The sequence below is a fragment of the Nomascus leucogenys genome, chromosome 6 (genome assembly GCF_006542625.1).
Source record: "Nomascus leucogenys isolate Asia chromosome 6, Asia_NLE_v1, whole genome shotgun sequence".
Taxonomy (NCBI): domain Eukaryota; kingdom Metazoa; phylum Chordata; class Mammalia; order Primates; family Hylobatidae; genus Nomascus; species Nomascus leucogenys.
Window position 1 is genome coordinate 87,385,338 of NC_044386.1, and position 26,735 is coordinate 87,412,072.

The 26,735-nt window shown below is 35.5% G+C and overlaps 1 protein-coding gene across 2 annotated transcripts in view; it reads left to right on the forward strand.

Annotated features, from left to right (window-relative positions):
• The window catches only part of PIAS1 (protein inhibitor of activated STAT 1), a 142,095-nt gene that overhangs the window by 23,625 nt on the left and 91,735 nt on the right, over positions 1 to 26,735 (forward strand). The window contains exons 1-2 of one of the 2 annotated variants that reach the window (XM_030814644.1): positions 8,425 to 8,446; positions 8,713 to 9,157. In XM_030814644.1, coding sequence (XP_030670504.1) covers positions 8,716 to 9,157 — 442 coding nt within the window. In that variant the 5' untranslated portion in view covers positions 8,425 to 8,446; positions 8,713 to 8,715. Of the gene's footprint in view, positions 1 to 8,424; positions 8,447 to 8,712; positions 9,158 to 26,735 lie in introns of those variants that run through there. The other variant, XM_003267140.4, reaches the window with a different exon arrangement.

Below are 26,735 nucleotides of genomic sequence, written 5' to 3' on the forward strand. Positions count from 1 at the left end.
ACTGAAGGCTGTAATTTAGACTGTTTAGTTTAGAAGATGCATTCTTCTCACTTTTTGTTTTGTTAATACATGTTTCTTCTTTTAGGCTTTTCAGCTTTCTCTCAGATAGGGTATACTGTTTCTTTCATTGCCTCTTGTCTTATCTGAAACTTAGATCATCTAATTGCAAATGCAGTGTTTTGTTTGTTTTTGGTAAGGGGACAGTTAGGAAAGAATAATCATCTTTTAGAATTTAATAGACTTAAAACTTATTAAAGCCCTACTTAGTATTTTTAAATTCTAGATTTTATTTGAAAAGTGAATGATGATTGTTCTCATGATCAAGTACAGTACTAATTTTTTTTTCTTTTTTTTTTTTTTTTTTTTTTTTGAGGCAGAGTCTCTCTGTCGCCCAGGCTGGAGTGCAGTGGCGCAATCTCGGCTCACTGCAGTCTCCGCCCCCCGGGGTTCACGCCATTCTCCTGCCTCAGCCTCCCGAGTAGCTGGGACCACAGGCGCCCGCCATCTCGCCCGGCTAATTTTTTGTATTTTTAGTAGAGACGGGGTTTCACTGTGTTAGCCAGGATGGTCTCGATCTCCTGACCTCGTGATCCACCTGCCTCTGCCTCCCAAAGTGCTGGAATTACAGGCGTGAGCCACCGCGCCCGGCCTACAGTACTAATTTTTAAAAGACCTACCTGTTTGTAGAATATTGAACATGGCCTATAGTTTTTCTTTGCAGTATTTCTTGGTCCTGTCTCCTGTATTTCCACTGCACAGTTCCTTCTTACCTTACATGTAGATAAATCCTGCTTGTTGCCGTGTCTTTTAGCTAGAAGGTTTATTTCTTAGTTTTTTTCTTATTTCAGCCATCCTATTGGGGGTTACTTCGGTAACTTCCTTAAGCACTATTTCAGTTACATCTTTACTGCCTCTAAAATATGCATTTATTCCACTGCCTGCTCACATTATACTGTATAAATTCCTTGACTGTCATTTCGTGCCCCCTGTCACCCATTTCCTGTCCCTGTCTCAGTGTAACATATACTCAGCCCTGGCTGAGCTTGTGATAAGACATTGTATTAGTTAGTTATGAACTCTGGAGTCAGGTCAGATTTGAGCCCTATCTCCATCACATTATTTACTGTGTGATTTTAGATGTAATGTCAGTTTTCTTATCTATACAGCAAGAATAATAATACTCTGTCTTGTGGGTTCATATGAGGATTAAATAAGATAATCATGCTTACTATAATTAGTATGTTACTGGTATATTATAAGTATTTAATACATACTATGTTTTGTCATTTTTAGTCTATCAACCCATGTAAATGACACTAAAAATTATGGTTGAAAACATTTTTAATATAGAAAGATTTCACTAACTGTATGGATTGTATTTCCTCAACTATAGAAGAGTAGAAGAATGAGAAGAAAATTTCATTTAATACAGTTATAATGTTGAATTTTGAAATTTTAAGGAACCTTTGAGAACCTCTAGTTAATCCCTCATGTGTTTTTTTGTTTTTTTTTTTTTGAAGTGAGAAAACAGAACCTGTAAGATTGTAATTTGGTAAATTAGTGGCCAAGTCGGTACCAGAATCCAAATTCTGTATATGCCAGTACCATTATATTGTATTGTACATTTACTCAGCATATTTTAGGTATTCAGTAACTTTTGAGAATTGAATTAATATGATGATTACGCATGTTTTTGAAGACTAGTTTATTTCTATGTGTTCATTGTTCCTGTCTTCCTGTACATACTCATTTAGGGCCTGTGCATTGATCGAAAAAGCATTTATTGAACATCTGTGTGCAGAGCAGCCTTTTTCTTAAATAAGAGCCATATTTTCCCACCTCTGCATAAGAAGTTTGGCAATGTGTTAGAAATTTACACTCTAAATTTTAAAATTAAACTAAGCCCTTAAAAATTTTTTTTTCCTTTTTTCTTTTTGAGACAGTGTCTCACTCAATATAGACTGGAGTTCAGTGGTGTGATCACAGCTTACCATAGCCTCGAACTCCTGAGCTCAAGGGATCCTCCTGCTTCAGTCTCCTGAGTTGCTGGATCTGTAGGTGTGTGCCACCAATGGGCCTGGCTAATTTATTTTTATTTTTTATTTTTAGTAGAGATGAGGTATTGCTGTGTTGCCCAGGCTGGTCTCAAACTCCTGGGCTCAAGTGATCCTCCTGCCTCAGCCTCCCACAGTGCTGGGATTACAGGTGTGAGCCACCACACCTGGCCTAAACTTTTTAGGAAAAATGTTGTTCTCCAATGTTATAACATCTGAGTTGGATTTGTTATTTTTATTTATTTATTTTTTTGAGACAAAGTTTCACTCTTGTTGCCCAGGCTGGTGCGATCTCAGCTCCCTCCACCTCCACCTCCACTTGGGCTCAAGAGATTCTCCTGCCTTAGCCTCCCGAGTAGCTGGGATTACAAGCATGCGCCACCATGCCCGGCTAATTTTGTAGTTTTAGTAGAGATGGGGTTTCACCATGTTGGTCAGGCTGGTCTCAAACTCCTGACCTCACGTGGTCTGCCTGCCTCAGCCTCCTAAAGTGCTGAGACTACAGGCCTGAGCCACCACGCCCGGCTGGATTTGTTATTTTTAATGTTCAGGTTATTGTCCAGAAGGAGCTTTTTGAAGGATAGAAGTTTCATGAAATGTGGTAGTATATAAATAAAGATGATGTTTAAATTATCTATCAAAAATTGAAGCCATGGTGCACCATTTCAACAGTGTTTATACTTTGTTTAAAGAAGAATGGAATCTCTATGTATAATTGCAATATTTTGTCATTTTGTGGGACCTCACTGCAGTCAATAAGATGGACCTGGAGAGGTGGAAGATAATTAACTAGAGGAGTAGGCACTACAGGTCATTTTCCAGTTATCTTATGCTGCGAAATAAATAGAAGTTGAGAAATTGGGTGAAACAAGATTATGGAGAAGTATGTAACCAACCTGATTTACTGCTTTGAATAGAAACTGTCTAACTAGGTTTTCTGGTTGAATGGGGCATTGTTGACAGATTGCTAATAGCTGCTTATTAACAATTTATAATGAGAAGATTTAGAAATCATCCAAAAGTAAGCCCCATTGAATGAAGAATCTGACTTTGAAAATAATGGAATAGTTTTGTTGTTGTGTGCAAGCTTTAATGTGTGCAATTACAGAATTTGTGATTATTCATTTGCTTTTGTGGATAAAAGGCAAAAGTATAAATGAAATATTATGACATTATTAAATGCCTATTTTGTCTGTCTTCAGAATTCATTCTGGTTTACAATTAGTTATAAATTTATACCAGATAAAGACTCATAATATAGAGTCTGGTTTATGACTAATCCTGTAAATCACTGCAGTGGGATGTGTGAACAAGAGTAATTATCTTGTTCAACAAGAAGTACCTAATTCTTATCCACAGTGTAGATATAACCTTCAATAATGGAAGGTCACAACTAATGAGACAATAAAACTGGCACTTTCTGTTTAGTTGCAAAAGCCCATTTGCTTGTTGACGTTGTTCGAGTATTGTCTGTATTTATCTTTCTTGGAACATGGCCGCTGCCTCTGTGTAGTTGGGACAGAGTTTGCGTACATACATATGTGTGTTTTTGTCAAGTTTTACATATCTGAAAAGGGGATTGAGTAAAATGTTATTGTCTTGAATGGTGAGGACCTCCCATTGCGCGCTGCTCTGCCCTTGGAACACTAGAAGCCAGCCTTATACCACCAAAACAGGAGATTGGATTGTTCCTCTCTGTCAAAAGTGATCAGACAAAAGGAAGCAAAGGGAATCCAAACAGAATAGCCAGGTGATTGCCCAGTCATTCTAGATGAAGTACCCTGGTCTGCTCACTGACATAGATTAACTATGTATGCACAGGTCAGGATTGCCTCTCATTTGAGGAAAGCTTCAGGCATGAAAGGCAGATACCAGTGTAGGGAGAAGAAGAAAACGACATCAACACCCAATTTATATTCTCAAAAAAGAGAAATAACAAAATGTAGAGGAAAAAGAAAAGAGAAATACAGAAAATTAAAAGAGTTCATGGAAATTAAAAATTTAATGTAAGCGTTAGGAGATAAAATTGAGGAAAATCCCAGGAGATAGAGCTAAAAGACGAGATTTAAAAATGGATAAGGAAAAAGAAAATAAAGGAAAAATTAGATAATCAGTCTAGGAAGACCAGTGTCTGAATAATAAGTACATAAGAAAGAACACAAAGACATGGAAGATTATTGTAAGAAAACTTCCCAGAACTGAAGGACATACATCTCTAAGTTTAAAAGGCTCGACAGTTATCAGTTTATGCAATTAAAGAAAAGACCAACCCCAAGGCACAACATTGTAAAATTTCAGAACACATTAAGAGAAGCTGCTGTGATTCCAGATGGGGATATATAGTTGACTATGAAGGATTATGGGTCAGATTGGTACTAGGCTTCTTAACACTGGAAGCCAGAAAACAATAAGGAAAGGCCTTCAAAATCTTGACAGAACATTATTTCCTGCCCAGCACTCTGTATTGAGCCAAACTCAGTCGTAAGGGTAAATGAAGATTTTAAAAATACAATGCAAGGAATAAAAACATCGTACCTCACGTACCCCCTTTCTCAGAAAGCTGCTGGAGGAAATACCCCACTAAAAAGAGAAAACCAAGAAAGGGGAAGTAGTGGGATAAGGAAACGGGATCCAGTATAAAAGAGAGACAAGGGAATTCCTGGGATAAGCTAAAGGGAAATTCCATGACCATAATTGTGCACCAGGCCTAGAGAGCCTACAGTCCAATTTGGAACACGGTGGAGGGCTACAGGAAAGAAATTAAAACTGATTTACCTGATATATTTGAATATATTGAGAAGAAAGTTAATACTTTTAGCTGTTTGCAGATGAATTAGCAGTAGGTACCTAGAAACTTAAGCAAATGGAAAAATGGTGTAGTTATTAACTGTAAGGAAAGCAAAGTTATACAGAAAAGGAAGAGTAATCATGATGTGCTTTTGGCTCAGCTGTGAATATTATTTACAGCCATAGTAATAATGTAAGTACTGACAATTGATTCAACCAAAAATTATGATAGAAAGATGAGGGAGAAGAGATGTAACAGAGCTAAACCATTATATTTTATTATAGGAAGTCAGTAGAGTCCTCAAAGAAAAAATTAAACAGCTGCACAGACCTACTACATAGAACATAGAGAAAAAAATGCCAGAAGAACTAGTTAAAAAGACTTGAAAGTGGTTGCCTCGGGGATTTGAAAATTGTGGGGTATGTTAAAGGGGGAAGGGACTGCTGTTTTTCTTGTAAAACTTTGGTTTTTTAAATTGTGTTCATGTCTGTCAGATTACAAAAATTAGTTTTAAGAGGTTGCTCCTTACAGAATGCTCTTGTATTCAAAGTATATACAGTTCTGAGGCATTCTAAATCCCCTAGGATTCTGAGAACTCTGTCAATTGAGGACGTAGTCAGCAGAATGCTATGAAATTGCTGAGGAAGTAATGATTTCTAATAGTAGTAGTGGTTGACGCAATCCTTAGTTGTAAATATTCATTTTGTTGTAGTGCTAACAAATGGAGATTTTTAAACACCTTAAATAAATGCAGATTAAAATATATTTCATTTCAACATCTCAGATGTATTAGTGTTTAATTTTCCTCAGTGTTGTCAACATTTTCATTGTGAATTGACTGTTTTATGCTTCTTTGCAGCTTTTCTGTTGAAAGATGCTTCAGTGTTTCCCGCCCCCTTCTTTTATTTCATTTTAAAAAATACTGCATGCTTATCACAGTCCTTAAGAGTATGCAACAGCTGTTCCAGTAATAGCAATAGATAGCACCTGATTTTTCATTATACCTGATTATAAGTTGCAATGGTTAATTTGAATCCACATTGTTGTATCTTAATCACCAGTTTTTAAAAGCCAAAATGTTGAAGCTTGAAATGGAGATTGAGTTAAATAAATTAATCTTCAAATAGGTTTTTCTGTTATCCAATTAAAAGGCATGTGGTTCGTTTCCTCTTAAAGTCAGCATATTATAGTGTGAAAGAAAGTACATTTGGAGTAGAACCAGTTGCATGACATTCAACAAGTTTCTTAACCTTACTAAGTCTTATTTTCCCACCTGAAAAGTGAGAACAGTACCTACCTGATAATTATGACAATTGGTGATGAATCCTGTAAAAAAAAAAAACAAAAAAAAAACAAAAAAAAACACCCAGTTACTCAGGAGGCCGAGGCAGGATCACTTGAGCCTAGGTGTCTGAGAACAGTCTGGGCAACATAGCAAGATCCTGTCTCTTAAATAACAAAACGAAAAAGCTTGGCTTGCTGATAGCAGCTACTATTTGAGTACCTGCTATGTACCAAGTATTATTGCTGCTGCTGTTCTTTGTTTCAGAGAGAGACAAAAAACGTAATTGAGGGCTCTCAAGTTTATTGTTGTGTCATAAACTTTTTTGGACCGTCAAGCATGAGATTTTATGAGAAATGTCAACATATTCTTCTACAAAAATAGGAAAATAATACATCTGCGTTGCATCTAAATCTTTGTACCTATAGAATAAAGACAAAAGCTGTCATCAATGCAGAGTTTACAGTAGTCACTGAATTTTGCTGGTTTGTTTTTGATTTAGGAGAATGGAGTTGAAATAGTTCTCTTTAAAATTTGTACTTTTTTTTTTTCTGTAAAATGCAGTACATTTGACCCATGCCAACTTAAATTTATTTTTAACCTCTAATCCTTGAAGTTTCACATTATTTATTTAAAAGCAGTTTACTTATTAACAGTACATTTCAGTTTGAAGTCCCTGTTCCTTTTTAAATAATAAAAGTCTTTAGAAGTATTTTGTACTCTCGGTGAGTAGGGAGAAATTGATATCCTGCTGATATTATAGTTAGTAATTATTTACTATCTTTGATAACATCTAAAAAGAGAAAACATTTCTAAGATTTGGATAGAATTTGTTAAGGTTTACATTATATCTTTGCTTGCCTCTGCAGAACATGAATTTGAGCATTTATTTGGATAAGTTATCGCTGTAGATGCTACCTCCCACCCTTTCTTCTGGTGTCCTTTCTGGTTTGTTCATTTGTTCATTCATTCATTGATTGTGCAGGCATTTGAAGAGTTTCCACTGTTGTCAGGCCCTAGTTTTAGATGCTGAGGGTAATATGGTTATGTACCATGGAGAACCCTGGTTTGGTTATAGAATCACTTGTGTAAACAGAAAATTACAATAAAGCAAAATAAATGCTAAAATACAGATATGAAAAGTGGCCTTTGTAAAAATAGAGTAAAAATCATCCTACCAAGTCTAATGGGCAAAGGCTAACAAAAGCTGGACCTTGAGGAAAGAGTTTTCCAAGCCAGAGAAGTAGAGGAAGGACTCATATTTCTTTGATTAACCAGCTACATTGCTTATAAAGCTCTTTATATACTTTTCTCCTCAGTATTTTATTTTTTGCTTAATGGTTTTGCCACCTGCAAAGAACTCTTAGAGAATTTGCTGGGGTCATCATCGTGAGTGGTGGTGAGTTAGGGAAGGCAGCATAGCTTTTGTGTATTTGGTATGAGGTGAAGGAATTAGTTGGAGAAATAGAGAGCAAATGGTAAGCTTACATGTGTCTTTTTATCCTAATACTCCCTGTCAGTGGTGATGCAGTCTTTTAGGATTCTGCTAATAGCTGGGTGATCCTGGGTAAGTGATTTCTTCTCTTTGGATTCCATTTTCCACCACTTTAAAATGGGAGGATTGGTATAGATGGTCATTTCCTATTAGTAGGTGGGGAAAAAGGAGAAACAGTGACTAAATAAGTTTGTGAACATAGGTAAACAAAGTTAAATAGATTTCTTTACTGCAGCCTCATGCATTATGGTGTATGAATTGGGTTGCTGGACTTCTAGCTTGGCCTTGCAAGTTAAGTGAGAGTCAGTAATATGAGTTTAGCTCTGTCTTTTTCCTGATGGTTTAGTGGAAAGAGCATGGGCTTTAGAATCAGACATACCTGGGTTTGAATCCTGACTACTCCTTAGTAGCTTTATGGCTTTATAAGTTATCTAACCTTTCTGAACTTGTCTCCTCGTATGTAAATCAGGCAGGATAATACCTTGGGGAGTTGTAAAGATTATGACATTCCATATGAAAATATCAAATAGAATATCTGATATATAGTTGGTCAAAAAAGGTATAACTTAAGTCTACAAATTCCAGAGTTAGTATAGAATGTAAGTAACACTTGATAATAGCTATTGATATCCTGCCTACATCTGGTGTTTGAGGTGGACTTTTTGTTGTTTCATATATACTTATAATTTTTCCCCAAGAAAACAAAATGTTCTTGAGGGCACATCATTACGTTTTGCCATCTACATAGCACTCGACATTCTCCTGGAGACTCAATAAGTGCTTGATAAATACCTGAGAGTTTCATCAAAACAGTGGAATAAAGTGAGGTGTGGTTTTCCCTGATGTATACTTTATCCTATATTTCTTATAACCAAGGGTAGAAGTCAATGAATTTATGAATATTAATTTTAAATTTCTTTGGTTACTTACGTTAAATGATTAAATTTGAAGTTTGAAATAATTAGGGTTATAAGTGAATTGACCTTTATTTACTTAAGTAAACCATAAGAAGGGGGTTATAATAAAGTGTCATTTAATAGTGTAAATTATATTATTGGAATACTAATGTTTTACGTTTTTTTTTTTCTCTAAGCAAATGGTTATGAGCCTTAGAGTTTCTGAACTCCAAGTACTGTTGGGCTACGCTGGGAGAAACAAGCACGGACGCAAACACGAACTTCTCACAAAAGCCCTGCATTTGCTAAAGGCTGGCTGTAGTCCTGCTGTACAAATGAAAATTAAGGAACTCTATAGGCGGCGGTTCCCGCAGAAAATCATGACGCCTGCAGACTTGTCCATCCCCAACGTACATTCAAGTCCTATGCCAGCAACTTTGTCTCCATCTACCATTCCACAACTCACTTACGATGGTCACCCTGCATCATCGCCATTACTCCCTGTTTCTCTTCTGGGACCTAAACATGAACTGGAACTCCCACATCTTACATCAGCTCTTCACCCAGTCCATCCGGATATAAAACTTCAAAAATTACCATTTTATGATTTACTGGATGAACTGATAAAACCCACCAGTCTAGGTAAGATTATTGTATGATGGTATTTGGTTACTTTTGCGGGATGAATTTTCATTCTAGGCATTTACTTTGACCCAGTTTATTATTCATAATGAAATTTTCATTTGATAGTAACAGCTGGATAATAATGAAGATCTTTCAAATTTAGATAAAATCAAATATATAAAAGCTGTCTTTCAGGAAAAAAGGTAGTATAGTGATGATTACTGACAAAGTAAATATTAAAAAGTTTCAAGAATATAAACTTCCAAAGAGTAGTATTTTAGAAGGTTGATTAATATTTTATAATATCTCTTATAAATTAAAAAATTAAAACCAAATAAATCACTATGAGTCTCTGATTAGTTCTTAATTTTCAGGGGTTGATGATCTCTAAAACAAATCACTGACTAGTTTTGATTATTAAAATGGGTGAATGGTTTTAATGATCATAAAAGGAGACTTGAGCTTTGATGTATGCTAGTTAAATTTCAGCTGATTTTTTTCAAGTGAAGAAGTGCATGGTTTACAAGCATGCATGTGCACACTCATGATTATGGTTATATAAATGCTTGAAATTTATTTTACTGTGTTGTTCCATCATTTGATTTGTAGTCTAGCATATAGAATTCAATATATTAATCAACTTGTAATTTTAATTGCTATAATGCTACCTTATTTATTTAATGTAGAATAAAACTCAACTGTTGTGACCTCTGATGCCTTTGGTATAATACATTTAAAATATCAGACTTCTAAATGCTGGTTTGTTGGCATGCTGTGGCTGGCAAGCTAAATCCAGTCTGTGGCCTGTTTTTGTGTGGTTCTGAGCTAAGAAATCGGAAAAATATTCCTAAAGAGTTATTAACAAAAAAAGAAAGAAACAAAAACAAGGAATATGTAACAGAGACCATGTGTGCCTGCCAAGCGTAAAATATTTACCCGTATAGTAAAAGCTTGTGAATCCCTGTTACAAATCATTGAACATTTCAGTTTGGGGGATTGGCAAGTGTTGAGAACATTTTTTGTGAATTTTTGAGAACATTTTGAAAATGTTTACTGAAATTCTATCTTTGAAGTATGAAGTGTTTGTTTTTAATTATATTTAGCAGAAATTATCTGAATACACGAAGATTATAGGAGTCATTTTCAAACAACATGAGTTTTGGATCACATTATTTTATTTTTTAAGTGGCCATAATAAGAAAACATTTTTTGAGAATCTACTGTGTGCTTATAAAACTGACACATGCTCATTGTAAAAAATGGAATTGCCAGAGTTCCTTCCTTGTTAGCTGTTTAGTGTGTATGCATATATAGTACAAGCAAATTGTTTCTTGTTTTTTACAGAAGGAATCATATATTGTATAACTTCCTTTTTTTCCCCTTAATAATATATCATAAGCATCTTTTCTTGTCTGTCTGATATATATATATATATATATATATATATATCTCCCATTTTAAATTAAAGGCCATATCTATATCTGTCCATATCTCTGCATATAGTCCGTATGTGTACATGTATGTACGTGTACATATGTGTTATATATTGATCAGTTGATGAAAACATTGTGACCAGGGGCTTGCAGGAACCTAACCCTATACTTCCCCTGGTAGCAGTGATTATATATTCACAAATTCAGTGTTTGTGGTGATTTTATGAACATAACCGTCACAAATAACAATAATTGCCTATATTTGAAGTATGATGTGAATACCGGTTTTCATGAATAAATCTGCTGTTTGTGGTATGTGTTCACAGAAAGTCACCAAATGAATAGGTGGTATAGAATTGCTTAGTGATATGTAAATAGATTTTCAGTATCTCATTGTTATAGAATTTAAAAAAAATTTGAATATGCATAAAAAGATCTCACCAGAAAGTAATTTGTGGAAGTTTATTGGCTCAGTAAATATTTGTTGAAGGGGAATGCTTATTGAATGTGAAAAATATTTATTGAAAAAATATTTTCTGTAATTAGCCTTCAGGTTTAGGATGAGTATATTTTAAGGCTCTGTTTTTATAAATTCTTTAACATTATTAAGACTTTTTCTGTACTTCATTAAATGAAGTGGCTACATTTGTCACAGAACTTAGTTTCCTAAATGATTATTTTTGCCAGCAGTTCATTTGTTTTAAATCTAAGAAAACCGTGTTTTCTGAAAAATTAAATAGCTTCCAGCATTCTTTTCATTTCTAAACATACATACATTTAAAATCAAGTTTTTGAGAACATAGTTTCGAACACCAGCTGGCTAGTTGATCACAACTATCACTGAGTCCAGAATGGGACAGGCACATTTACTTTTTCATTTTTTCCCTTCCATTGTGGCCTTAAGCACTAGATTTAAACAGATTTTAAGATGTTCAAATGTAAACTGAATGTTTTTACGCGTGGTTTGTATTTCTAACTAAAATGGAAAACAATAGTTCTGATAATTCCTGTTTTATTAGATAATTCTCATTCATTCTTACAATCATTTTGTTATTTCTTTAAAACAATTTAAAATAATTTTAAGGCCTTTATTTTGGAGCCATAATTAAAGTATTCTTTTCATTGTCCATAATTAACTGTAAGAATTGAGAGGTGAAGTAAAAGGTGGTTGTAAAGTAAGAGGTTTAATTTATTGTTTATTTTTGCCTCTCATTGTCTCAATTCGGTTTGTTTCTATGAGGCTTATTTCAAATGCTTTATTTCTTTAACCTTTTTCATTTATCTTTCTAGGCTTTCCTCCTTTCATCTGTATATTTCTTCCCCAGTCAGAATCAATTTCACTTTCCCTGCATGCTCTCATAACATTTATTTTTTATTTTTATTTTTTTGAGACAGAGCCCTATTCTGTAGCCCAGGCTGGAGTGCAGTGACACAATGTAGGCTCACTGCAACCTCTGCCCCACTGGGTTCAAGCGATTCTCATGCCTCATCCTCCCAAGTGGCTGGGACTTACAGGCACATGCCACCATGCCCGACTAATTTTGTATTTTTAGTAGAGATAGTGTTTCACCATGTTGGCCAGGCTGGTCTCGAGCTCCTGACCTCAGTTGATCCGCTGACCTCGGCCTCCCAAAGTGCTGGGATTACAGGTGTGAGCCACTGCACCCGGCCTCATAACATTTATTTTTTAAATTTTATTTTATTTTATTTTATTTTATTATTTGAGACAGGGTCTTGCTCTGTTGCCCAGGCTGGAGCGCGGTGGCACAATCTCAGCTCACTGCAACCTCTGTCTTTTCGGCTGAAGCAGTTCTCCCACCTCAGCCTCCCCAGTAGCTCAGACTACAGACACTTGCCACCATGCCTGGCTAATTTTAGTATTTTTAGTAGAAACAGGGTCTCATCATGTTGCCCAGGCTGGTCTCGAACTCCTGGGCTCAAATGATCTTCCCACCTTGGCCTCAAGTGATCTTCCCACCTTGGCCTCCCAAAGTGCTAGATTACAGGTGTCAGCCACCACACCCAACTTAAATTGTATTTAATTATTATTATTATTATTATTACTATTATTTTTTTTTTTTTGAGACAGGGTTTCGCTTTGTCATCCAGGCTGGAATGCAGTGGTGAGATGTTGGTTTGCTGTGGCCTTAACCTCCCCGGCTCATGCAATTTTCCCAACTCAACCTCCCAAGTAGTTGAGACCACAGGCATGCACCACCACACCTGGCTAATTTTTGTTTTTATTTTTTGTAGAGGTGAGGTCTCATTATGTTGCCAGGCTATCATAACATTTAATTTACCTCTATTAAGTGTTTTTGTTTTGTTCCTCAAAATGATAAGGCTTCTGAGGCATTTATCTATGAATCCCTATAATAGCTAGATACGAACCTGTTATATGGTAGTTCAGTAAACATTTATTTAGCTCTCCAACTCGTTTTAATGCAATAGATGGAATCTTTTATTTCATTTTAATTCAGTAGATTTTAACCATTTTACCTTGCAAACACAACTGAGCCATACCACACTCTGTAGTTACAAACAGTGGCTATGATAGGGATGGGAAATAGAGTAGGGAAAAATGGTATTCTTCCTCTTATTGCCCTATCCTGTCATCTCTGAGGTTAATTGATGTCTTTGAAATTTAATATACTCAATGTAAAAAAATCTTCCCTAATTACAGAAATGTCATGTTTAATATAGAATCCATAGAAATTATAATTATGTGCTTACTTTACAGATAAGCTTTTAAAATACTACTGTGGTGTTCTTTTTGTTAGTCATTTATGGGTGTGTGTGTGTGTGTGTGTGTGTGTGTGTGTATTTCTGGTTTCATTTTGAAGGAGAGGAGAACCTCACTAGCTCACTTAACCCGGCAGCCGCATATGTTACTGATCCATATAAATAATGGAAGAAAATTTTAATCTTGATAGGATGTTGAGCACATGTGTTAAGGGGTACTTTGTTTGAAATACCTTATTGCTTAGTGTGCCAATATTGGTGTTGATGAGGTATGAAATTTACATAATTATGAAAATAAAAGGAAAAATAATTTTGGATTAAAATATCTTGTCCATTCAGGGACAAGATAATTATTTGATATTTCCTCTCAATCCTTTAATACTGTTTTGTTTAGAATAATACCTGTATCATTCAAAATAGTTTATAATATTGTTTATAGTTATTGTTTAAATTGGCTTTGTTAGAACATAATGGCAAAAACACAGAATACTTTCATGGTGAATAAAATAATAGTTCTTTAGGATACAGTATTTGATTTGATTCAGACTTAAGTATAAACACATCTATTAATAGGTTTATATTTGTTACTGGTTTAGCTATTTATATCTTCCTTGACTCAGGTAAATTTTCAAATAGAAAATACATTTTTAACATAGTGCTTTTAAATATTTGTAATATTTTTAATTATTTCAAAGGCCAACATGTATAGAACAGAGAGCTTTGCATTCATTTGGACTACAGATACTCCTCTGGTTATGTCCCAATAAATCCATCATAAATTGAAAATACCCAAAGTCAGAAATGCACTTAATACACTTAACCTACCAAACATGATAGGTTAGCTTAACCTACCTTAAACATGCCTAAAACACTTATATTAGCCGACATAACATCTAACACAAGTCCTGTTTTATAATTAAGTATTGAATAGCTCATGTAATTTATTGAATATCATACTGAAGTGAAAAACAGAATGGTTTTGTTACCACAGAATGGTTCTGTAGGTACTGGAAGTAATTTCTACTGAACACCTATTGTTTTCCTACCACCATAAAGTTGGAAAATTAAGTCGAGCCATCTGTAGTCATATAAAAGTATGGTGACTCATCTTGTTTGCTTTATTTCAGATTGAAATCAAATTTTACCTTCTCAGGGGATGTCTTTTCAAGTTTTTAAATATCTCAGGCAATATATCTGAATAAGTTCACATCATATGTCTTTATTGATTAGAGATTTCTCATTGATTGGTATGAGGCATAATGATTATTGACTATGAGTGTTACTTATTTTTTTTCTTTTTTTTTTCCAAGATGATCTCGCTCTGTTGCCCAGGCTGGAGTGTAGTGGCACATTCTTGGCTCACTCTAACCTCCGCTTCCTGGCTCAAGCGATCCTCCCACCTCGCCTCCTGAGTAGCTGGGACGACAGGCAGGAGCGACCATGCCTGGCTCATTTTTGTATTTTTTGTAGAGATGGAGTTTCACCATGTTGGCCAGGCTTGTCTTGAACTTCTGATCTCAAAGCAGTCCACCCACCTCAGCCTCCCAAAGTGCTAGGATTACAGGTGTGAGCCACCGCACCCAGCTGAGTATGAGTGTTATATCTAATGTTCTAATTCAATGTTCTTCTGCTTGATTACTGAAGGATACAGTATCTCCTTGCTGTGGTCTGAATGTGTCCCTCACAAATTCATATGTTGAAACCTAATTCCCAGTGCAATAGTATTAACAGGTGGGGCCTTTAGCAGGTGATTAGGTAATGAGGGCACAGCCCTTATGGATGAGATTAATGCCTCTTATAAAAGAGGCTCCAAGGAGCTTGTTTGCCCCCTTTCATTTGCCCCCTTTCACCCTGTGAGGACACAGCTAAAAGGTGCTGTCTATGAGGAACAGGCCTCACCAGACACAAAATCTGCAGATGCCTTGATCTTGGACTTCCCAGCTTCCAGAACTGTGAGAAATAAATTTCTGTTGTTTATAAATTATCCGGTCTGAGGTATTTTGTGATAGCTACCCAAATGGATTAAGATACTCCTTTTAGCCAATCTAGTTGAAACCAGTAGTGAATTGATAAAAAATGATACATAAGTTAACCATCTTACTTTAATGTGTATTTATTTGCCAATCTTTTGATGTTGGTCAAGGCCTTTTCTTTGAGAGTGATGACTTCCCAGTTTTAGATTATTTTAGCAAGAAGACTTAAAGGCTTTTATGAAGATATTTGAGTATAGAATCTGTTGCGAATGGGGAAAAATCTTTTATAGTTGGCTTTATTGGCATTTTTAAAATAGCAACTTGGCTTTATCAGGTCTTTCCAGAGCATTTAACTTAGTTTTCATGAAAACAGCAACTTCCTTTTTACACTTACATTTTAGCAGTTTTTGTAATATTTAATTCAGTTTTGTAATTACAATTACAAGTGCAACTAACTTAAGCAAGTTTGAGAATAAACCTCTGGTTCTTGGTAAGCATACCACGTGGTGTGAGCGGAATTGTGCGGAAGCACTGTAGAATTGTCTACTGGCCACAAGCAGTTAGCTTGGTAGGGCATTGGTCTGGATGTTCTATAAAGGGAATGGAGAGCATCAGTTAATCATAATACCAGTTAAGAGGGCTTCTACTGAATTTCTTTTGCGCCATTCTTCTTAAACTCCCCAAAGGCATTGAAATTAGAAGTTTGTTTTCTTGCCTGAGAATAATTTAAGTGGTTTATTTTGTGGGGAAACAACATGGATTATAATTGTGGTTGAGTTTTAAAAGAAATCATTTAGTTCCCTTTACCCCTTTGAGAGGGTTATAATGGGAGGAAGGATTGGGAAAGGTAGAGAAGCAAATTATGTTTTTTATCATACAGTTGTATGTTTATAGTCTCTTTTAGAACTCATTTCCGTTTCTTTTCTCATTGAGCACAGTGACAGTAAATAATGAATATAAAAATGAAATAATTTCCTAGGCATTTTTCCTTAAATCTCTGTTTTTTCACCAAAAATTATTTAAAATTTTGAAATTATCTGTAAAGATCACTGCCTTTTCTTGGTCCTCCTAAATTCTGAAAGTGTCCTAATATTGTTTAGAAAGTATTTGGACGCTACAGACGGAAGAATCTGAAACATTGAGAAACATTTAAATTGACCACATGGGTGTCCTGCAATTTGTGATTAAACAAACTATGTTTTATTTTTCTCATTTTTAAGCCTGGGAAGGTGGCTTCTATTTAAATTTTGATGTTTATGAAACAATCTTTTCCATTAAACACCAAGAATGTCTATTTTCTGGGCTATATATATTTGAATTTTCCTGTGCTCTGTTAAAGGTACAGTTTTCTTACTTGACATGGGATAGTATACCAATAATTCTGGAGAAGACCAGCAAGCTAGATGTGCTGGGTGTATAGTCTTAGTATTTAAGAAAACGAGATTGACCCTTTTTCCTATTTAAAGTAGAATATGTCTTTTGTAGATATTTACAACTCTTTTAGGTTTGAGAAGATGTAGAAATAATTTATAGAAAATATTTGAAATTTTTATATATATTTATATAAACTTGGGTTTTGCTTTAGGCCAAAAGGGAACAGATGCTTTAACACTCCTAAATAGTTAAAATGATCCATCATGTTTTGTGCAGTACAGGTAAGGTTTCTGCTACATCTTAATAACATTGGTTACCAGTGTTTTCTGCCAAGGGCTCCTCTGACATTGGATTATATTTCACAGTTTTCTTCTTTTCTCATTTTTTATAATTGAGTTTTCCTTTTTCCACATGCCTAATATCCAGTGCCTGGAGATCAGGTGATGCAAATTCAAAGACGCAGGCTCTGATAAGTATCAGAAAGGGCATTCAAAGGTTTTATGATTCATTCTACTCTACTTTTAGACAATTCATCATAAGCTGTGCTTCTCTGTACTTGAATTTTGGGAAATCAAGAGCACTAATTTTTCTGTAGGTGGGTTTCTTTGGAAATTTTTCTCCCTAATTGGCAGCACTGGTTTCTGACCTTCAAAACGAAATCTAACACCTGCTAAGTCGTACATTCCTTTGTAGATAATATTCTGTCTTTTTATCTGGTGATTTTAATGTAATAGTCATGTTTGTATAGTTGTCCAGAATTCTCCAAGGCATCCAGTGTGTTTTTGATAAATGGATGTCTTTGTACTTGAGTGTGATCTTGGGAACTAAGAATGATTGGCTTTTTTGGGATTGGAAAGGAATCTTGACCATTAGAATCAGTGAAAGAACCACTTTATATAATTATAAATATGAAATAATTTTTTTAATTGAGAGATTAAGGAGCCAAACACTTAAGGTCAGAAGTAAGTACAGTTTATCAAAGAACTCTAACATTTAAGATCTTACTGAGATGGAATTTAAAGATCAAACATCTAGTATAATACTGTATAGTGTTTGAAATGCAGCATTTCAGAATTTAACAGTGAATTCTGCCGTGCTTTGCTCAGCCCCCTGTGCACAAATTGGGTTGCCATGAGTTGCATAGCAGCCACCTGGAGGACTTGGTTGTGGTAATCATGGGGCATGTGGTCATCATGGGGCGTGTGGTCATTATGGGGTACGTAGGATAATGTAACGAAAGGGAGAATCTAATTTTGGCGATCATTTCTTTCTTTCTTTTTTTTTTTTTTTTTTAAAAACATTTATTGACACATAGCTGGGTGTTTGGAAAATAATTTTAAACCATTCTTTTTTTTTTTTGGAGATGGAGTCTCACTTTGTCACCCAGGTTGGAGTGCAGTGGTGCGATCTCGGCTCACTGCAACTTCTGCCTCCCGGGTTCAAGTGATTCTCCTGCCTCAGCCTCCCAAGTAGCTGGGACTACAGGTGCCCGCTGCCATGCCCGGCTCATTTTTTGTATTTTAGTAGACAGGGTTTCATCATGTTGCCCAGGCTGGTCCCAAAATCCTGAGCTCAGGCAGTTTGCCCACTTTGGCCTCCCAAAGTGCTGGGATTACAAGTGTGAGCCACCACGCGTGGCCCATTCTTTTTCTTTACTTCATTCCTGACCGTGATTGCAGCAGACCCCAATAGCTCTGGGCAGAGATTAGTTATTGTAATTCTTTGGCACTACTCTTGGCTAAATTTATTAAAACTGAAATGTAAATAAGCTTTGGATGTGCCAAAGATGGAGATATTACAGTACAAAAGAAACTGAATGTTGGATGTAGTATTATAATTAAATAACTTTAAGATAGGTAAAAATAAAAAGCCTGAATTTTTGAAAAAACAAATAAATTAGTTTATTATCTCTATATGTCCTTTCAAGATAATCTGTAGTTCCTAGAATTTTATTTAAATGTTTATTTTGAAACTATACGTTTGAATAAAAATTGAAGACTGTCCTTTTTCCATTGTGTGGTTTTGACAGCCTTGTCAGAGATCATTTGGCTATATATGTGTAAGGGTTTGTTTCTGGGCTCACTATTCCGTTCCATTGGTCTGTATGTCTTTATGTCAAGACCACACTGTTTTGATCACTGTAGCTTTGTAATATGTTTTGAAATCAGGAAGTGTGAGGCTTGCAGTTTTGTTCTTTTTCAAGATTGTTTCTGCTTTTGGCAGTCCCTTGAGATTTTACATGAACTTTAGGATTTTTTTTACTATTTTTGCAAAAGATACCATTGAGATTTTGATAAAGATTACATTAAATCTGTAGATTGCTTTCAGTATTATGGACATTTAAACAATATTGTTTTTAATTCATGAGCATTATCCTTTTTTTATATTTTTAATTTATTTCAGAAATGTTTTGTAGTTTTCAGTGTACATGTCTTTTGCCTCTTTGGTCAAGTTTATTCCTAAGTATTTTATCCTTCTTAATTCTACTGAAAATTGAATTGTTAAGTTCCTTTTCAGTGTGTTCATTGTTTGTGTATGGAAACAGGACTTATTTTTTGTGTGTCGATTTTGTATCCTCCAGTTTCCCTGTTTGTTTCTTAGTTCTAATAATTTTTTTCTTTTGCATGAAACTTCTAGAGTTTTCTGCATACGTCATGTCATCTGTGAACACACATTAATTTTACTTCTTCTTTTCAAATTTGAATGCCTTTCATTTTTTTTTCTTGCGTAATTGCTCTGGCTAGTACTTCTAGTACTATGTTGAGTAGAAGTGGCAAGAATTGCCTTGTTCCTGATCTTAGAGGAAAAGCTTTCAGTCATTCACCGTTGAATATGATGTTAGTGGTGGGTTTTTCATATATGGTCTCCATTATGTTGAGATAGTTTCCCTCCATTCCTAGTTGAGTGTTTTTTATCATGAATGTTGTTGAAACTTGTCAAATGTCTTTTCTACATCCATTCAGATGATCATGTAGTTTTTTTCATTCTGTTAATGTGGTGTATTATATTGAATTTCATACGCTGAACCATCCTTGCATTCCAGGAATAAACCCCACTTGATCATTATGTAAAACCCTTTTCATATGCTATTGAATTTGAAGTGTAGACATTCTTTTCTTGTTCCTTAGGAAAAGCATCTTGTCTTTCACCATTAAATATAATGTTAGCTGTGGATTCTTTCATAGATGCCCTTCCTGTTGAGTTTTTTAATTATAAAAGCATGTTGTAATTAATTAATTTATTTATTTATTTTTGAGACGGAGCTTTACTCTTGTCACCCAGGCTGGAGTGCAATGGCACGATCTCAGTTCACTGCAACCTCCGCCTCCTCGGTTCAAGCGATTCTTCTGCCTCAGCCTCCCGAGTAGCTGGGACTACAGGCGCGCACCACCACGTCCGTCTAATTTTCGTATTTTTAGTAAAGGCAGGGTTTCCCCACATTGGCCAGGCTGGTGTTGAACTCCTGAGCTCGGGTGGTCTACCTGCCTCGGCCTCCCAAAGTGCAGGGATTACAGGTGTGAGCCACCGTGCCCGGCCTGCACGTTGTAATTTATTAAATGCTTTTTCAACATCTGATGAGATGATTGTATAGTTTTTCCCATTATTCTATTAATATGGTGTATAACACTGATTGCTTTTCGTATATTAGACCAGTAGCTGTTGGATTTTGTCTGTCTGATTCCAGATGACCTATGCTACCTCCTAGAGGAGTAAATAACATTTTCCATTTCTGACATTTATGGGGTTTTTAAATCAATTCTGGATTTTATTTTTATTTACGTGAGTATAGGGCTCTAATTTTATTTTCTTCCCAAAACTTCCTTTGAATATTACTCTAGATCTTACTCTGTTCCACTGGTCTAATTGTATGCTTTTCTGCTAAAATGGAATTATTGTGTAGTTGACCCTTGAACAAGGGGATTGGGATGCCACCTCCGCAACACACACACTCAAAAATTCACATGTAACTTTTGACTCCCCCAAAACTTTACTATAACCTATTGTTTACCAGAATCCTTACCAATAACATAAACAGTTAATTAACACATATTTTGTATATGTATTGTGTACTGTATTCTTAAAGTAAGCTAGAGAAAAGAAACCGTTACTAAGAAAATCATAAGGAAAGAAAATATATTTACTATTCAGTAAGTGGATCATTATAAATGTTTTCATACTTGTTATGTTTGCATTGAGTAGGCTAAAGGGGAGGGGTAATAGGAGGATTTTCATCTTGCTGTCTAAGAGGTGGCAGAGGTGGAAGAAAATCTGCGTATAAATGGACCCACACAGTTAAAATCTGTGTTGTTCAAGGGTCAATTGTATTTAATTTTTTGATTTTTAAAAATTTTTAAATAGATAATACATTGATGTACAAAAATCAAAAGTTACAAAAGGGTTTGTAATGAAAAGGAAGTCCCTCTCTCACCCTTATTTCAATCACAGGTGTTGCTTTCAGTTCTTTTTATATCTTTACTGAGATAGCTCCTGCACATACAAACAAACATATTTGCCTCATTCTTTTTTAGCAGCTACTTAGTAGGCATTGATTCGTTGGATTCTGTGTTATTAAATATTCCCCTGTTGGTCAAGATTTGGGTAGTCTCTTGCTGTTGAAAACATTGCTATAGAGAATATTTTGTGATATATATCACTATGCACTTGTCTAAATATAGCCAGCAGTTTTATAAATCCTAGAAATAGAAAGCGCGTCTAAATATTTTTTGTAGATATTGCCAAATTTCCCTCTAGAGAAAGGTGTGTGTGCTAATTTATAATCTTACAGGCTCTGCGAGAGACTGTTTTTTCCTCCTGTGCCTTCAACGATACCATGTTATTAAACTTTTTGATCGTTCCAAATTAACAGCTAAAAATTTATAACTCATTATAGTTTTAACTTGCACTTCTCTTATGGGTGAGGGTGAAGTTTGTTTTTTGTTGTTGTTGTTGTTGTTTTTAAATATATATATATATATTTTTTAAATTATAAAAGCACATTGTTATTTATTTATTTATGAGTGGAGTTTTACTCTTGTCACCCAGGCTGGGTGACTATATATATATATATATATATATATTTTTTTTTTTTTTACGGTTCAAAGTTCTTTGAGCTTTTTATTTTGAAATTTGGTGGTTGGGCTTTTTGCCCTGATTTATAGACTTAAGAAATTTAGCACTTTGTGATATAAGTTGCAACTATTTCCATTGTGATTGTCTTTTGAGTTTTTTTTATGATTGGTGTTGCACATTAGCCATCAGTTCTTTTTTGTTGCTAAGTAGTGATTCATGGTATGGATATATCATAATTTCTTTAACTATTCAACCTATTTAAGAGCATTTTGGTTGTTTGCAGTTTCTGGCTATCACAAATAATGTTATCCTGAGTACAGGTGCTTGTATGGACATAAGTTTTCTTTTCTCCAAATACATGCCCAGGAATGGAATTGCTGGGTCATATGTGTAAGTATATGGGTTTTTTGGGGGGATTTTTTGGGAGAAAATACCAAGTTGTCTCCCTGAGTGGCTGTACCACCTTCTGTTTCTTCTGGTATTGTATGAGAGGTCCAGTTTTTCTCTGTCTTTGCCAGCATATTTGTTATTGTCACTTTTTTTATTTTTAGGTGTTTATGTATGTAGCGATAACTCATTTTGGTTTTAATTTACATTTTCCTAATGACTAATGATGTTGAACATCTTTCCACGTACTTATTTGCCATCTGTCCACATACTTATACTCTTTGGTGAAATGTCTGTGCATATTTTTCTCATTCTTTAATTGAATTACTTGTTTTTATACTATTGACTTTTGAGAGTTCCTTTGCATATTGTAGATACTAGTTTTAGTCAGACATGTAGTTTGCAGATATTTTCTTCCAGTCTGTAGCTTGTATTTCTTTGAAAAAAAAAAAAAAAAAACCCACCTTTTGATTTTGAAATAATTATAGATTTGTAGGAAGTTGAGAAATGTATAGGAACATCCTGTGTACTCTTAACCTAGCCTTCTCCATTGTTAACATCTTTCTTAATATAGTGCAGTATCCAAACTAGGACATAACATTGGTACAATACACGGAGCTTTTCAGATTTTATTAGTTGTATTTGCACTCCTGTGTATTTGTAGCTCTGTGCAAATTTATCACATGTAACTACCACCACAATAAAAGATATCTAACTGTCCTGTCACCCACAAGACTCACTCTTGCTAACCTTTTGATAACCTCACCCACTCTCTCTAGCCCCAGAGGTGTACATCCAAGTTGCTGTGTGTAATCACTAGTTTGTTCCTTTTAGGGGGTGGGGGTGGGGGGCGCTGAGAAGTATTCTATCATGTAATGTACTTTCATTTGTTTAAACATTTACCCACTGAAGAACATTCATGTAGTTTTCTGTGTTTGGCTGTTAATGAATAAAGTTGCTATGAATATTCATATACAATTTTGTGTGCGAAAATAAGTTTTTATATCTCTGGGGTAAATGCCCAAGGGTTATCAGTTGCTGGGCTGTATGGTAGTTTTAGTTTTAGTTTTAGTTTTAGTTTTAAAAGGTCTTCAAAATTATTTTCCAGAGTGACTCTATCATTTTACATTCCTAGTGGCCATGTATGAATGATCCAGTGTTTCTGCATCTTTGTCAGCATTTGGTGCTATCACTATTTTTTAGTTTTGCCATTTTGATAGGAGTATAGTGATATCTCATTGTGTCTTGTTGTGGTTTTTGTTTTGTTTTGTTTTGTTTTTTTGAGACAAAGTCTCGCTCTGTCACCCAGGGTGGAGGGCAGTGGCAAGATCATGGTTCCCTGCAGCCTCAACCTCCCTGGCTCAGGTGATCCTCCCGCCTCTCAAGCCTCCCAGGTAGTTGGGACTACAGGCACACGCCACCACACCTGGCTAATTCTTTGTACTTTCTGTAGAGACAGGGTTTCGCCATGTTGGCCAGGCTGGTCTCAAACTCCTGGAATCAAGTGATCTTCTCCCCTCAACCTCCCAAAGTGCTAGGATTACAGGTGTGAGCCACCGTGGCTGGCCATTGTGGTTTTAATTTGCATTTCCCTAATAGCTAATGATGTTGAACATCTTTTTATTTGTTTATTTACCATCTGAATATCCTCTTCAGTGAAATATCTTTTTATGTCTTTTGTCTTTCCTAATTGCAGTGTTTGTTTTTTTTTTTTAACTGATGAATTTTCAGAGTTCTTTCTAGATTCTAGATTCTAGTCCTTCGTTGGGTTTATGGTTTGCAAATCTTTTCTGCTGTGGTGTAACTTGTCTTTTTGTTTGTTTCCTTGTTTGTTTTTGACATGGGATCTCACTGTGTTGCTCAGGCTGCAGTGCAGTGGCTATTCACAAGAGTGATTATAGTTTACCTTAATCTCAAATTCCTGGGCTCGAGCAGCCCTCCTGCCTCAGCCTCCTGAGTAGCTGGGACTACAGATGCATGCCACTGCACCTGGCTTGTCTTCTTAATAGGATCTTTTTACACAGAACAAAATGTTTAATTTTGAGGAAGTCTAATTTATTGATTTGTTTCTTTGTTAGATTTGTGTTTTTGGTTTCTAGTCTAAGAACCCCACTCGCACACCCACCCCACTTTTTTGACTTGCTCTGTCTCCCAGGCTGGAATGTGGTGGCATGTGATCATAGCTCACTGCAGCCTTGAACTGCTGGGCTCAGGCAATCCTCCTGCCTCAGCCTTCTGAGTAGTTGAGACTGCAGGTGTGTGCCACCACACCCAACTAATTTATTTTTTACTTTTTGTAGAGACGGGGTCTGGTCTCATACTCCTGGCCTCAAGTGATCCTCCCACCTCAGCCTCCCAAAACACTGAGATTATGGGTGTGAGCCACAGTGCCCAGCCAAGTCAAAAATCTCTCTGCCTGACTTTAGATTTGGAAGATTTTTTTTTCCCCAGAAGTTTATATTTTCACATTTTACATTTAAATCTGTGATCCATTTGTTATTACTTTTTATAAGGTATGAGATTGAGATTGAGATTCATTTATGGAGATCTAACTGTTCTTAGGCCTTTGTTGAAAAGGCCGTCCTCCTCCATTGAATTACTTTTGCATCTTTATCAGAAATCATTGTCCGTACCTATCTGGGTCCTCTGTTCTGTTCCATTCATCAGTGTTTCTGTCTCCCACCATTACCACATGGTCTTGATAACTGTGTCAGACTATGTAGTAAGTCATAAAATTAGGTAGAGTAGTTGCTTTTACTTTGTTTAAATATTCTTCTAGTTCTTTTGCCTTTCCACACAAATTTTAGAATTCTCTCTCTACAAATAATCTTGCTGGGATTTTGCTAGGAATTGCATTAAACCTGCATATCAATTTAGGGATGATTAATAATTTTTCTATTTTGAGCCTTCCAGTGTATGAACATGGTATGTTGCCGTTTGTGTAGATCTTTTTAAAAATTTTATTAATCAGCATTTTATAGTTTTCAGTATATAGTTCCCACACTTGTTTTGTTAGACCTGTATAAATATTTTGTTTTTTTCTGAGTGATTATATCTTGTGACCTTGCTGAGCTCACTGTTAGTTCTAGGAAGTTTTTTGTAAATTTGAGGGGTATTTCTTCATAGACTACCTTGTTTTCTGCAAACAGGGACAGTTTTTATTTCTTACCGTCTGCCTGCTGCCTTCCATTTATTTACTTTGTCTTATTGCTTTATGGCTCTAATAGAGGGTTGAATAATAGTGGTGACAGTGAACATCCTTCTTTGATTTTTGTTTCTTTTTTTTTGAGACAAGGTCTCATTCTGTTGCCCAGGCTGGAGTATAGTAGCACGGTCTCGGCTCACTGCAACATCTGCCTCCTGGACTCAAGTGATCTTCCTGCCACAGCTTTCTGAGTAGCTGGGACTACAGGTGCATACCACCACACCCAGCTAATTTTCGTATTTTAGTAGAGATGGGGTTTCACCATGTTGGCCAGGCTGGTCTCGAACCCCTGGCCTCAAGTGATCCGCCCGCCTCGCCCACCCAAAGAGCTGGGATTACAGGTGTGAGCCACTCTGCCCGACCCTTCTTTGATTTTGATCTTAGGGGGAAAGCTTCAAGATAAAATGATTTTTTTTTTTTTTTCTGTTTTTAGGCTTTTGCCCTTGAATCTGCCAGGTTTTGTATTATTATCCTTTTTTTTTTTTTAAGCTTTTTGTTAGCGTTTGTCTGACATAAACGTTGTTCTTTTGTTTTCAACCTTTTGTGGTGTTTATTTTTGGGTTCTTTTTGATTTTTTGTTTTAAAATAGCTTTATTGACATATAATTCATATACCATAAAATATATTCCTTTAAAGTGTACAATTCAGTGGTTTTACTATATCCACAGAGTTGTGCAGCCACCATCACTATCAATTTTAGAACATTTTCATCACCCAGAAAAGAGACTCTCTACCCATTATCAATCACTCTTTAGTCCCACCTCTCCCATCCCCTGGAACTACTAATAGGGCATCTGTCTTTATAGATTTTCCTATTTTGGACATCTCATATGAATGAAATCATATGGTATATGACCTTCTGTGACTGCCTTTTTTCATTTAGAATGATGTTTTCAAGTTCATAAAGTTGTATGTGCCAAAACTTTATTCTTTTTAATGGCCAAGTAATATTCCGTTACATGGATATACCACATTTTGTTTATACATTCATCAGTTGATGGGCATCTGAGTTGTTTCCACTTTTTGGCTAATATGAATATTCGTGTGTAATTTTTTGTGTGGATATATGTTTTCAATTCTTTTGGCTAAATACCTAGAACTAGAAATGCTGGCTCATATGGTAACTTTGTTTAACCTTTGAAGAACTGCCAGACTGTTTTCTAAAGCAGCTGTACCATTTATATTCCCACCAGTAATTTATGAGGATTCCCATTTTTCTCCACATCCTTAGCAACACTTGTTATTGTATGCCTTTTTTAATATAGTCATCCTAGTGGGTGTGAAGTGACATCTCATTGTAGTAGATTTCTCTCTTACAAATAGCATGTACCTGGCTTTTTAAAAACTCAACCTTAAAATTTAACTTTCATTTTTATGCTAACGTTGTTGCATTTGGTCTTTGTTCTGCCATCTTA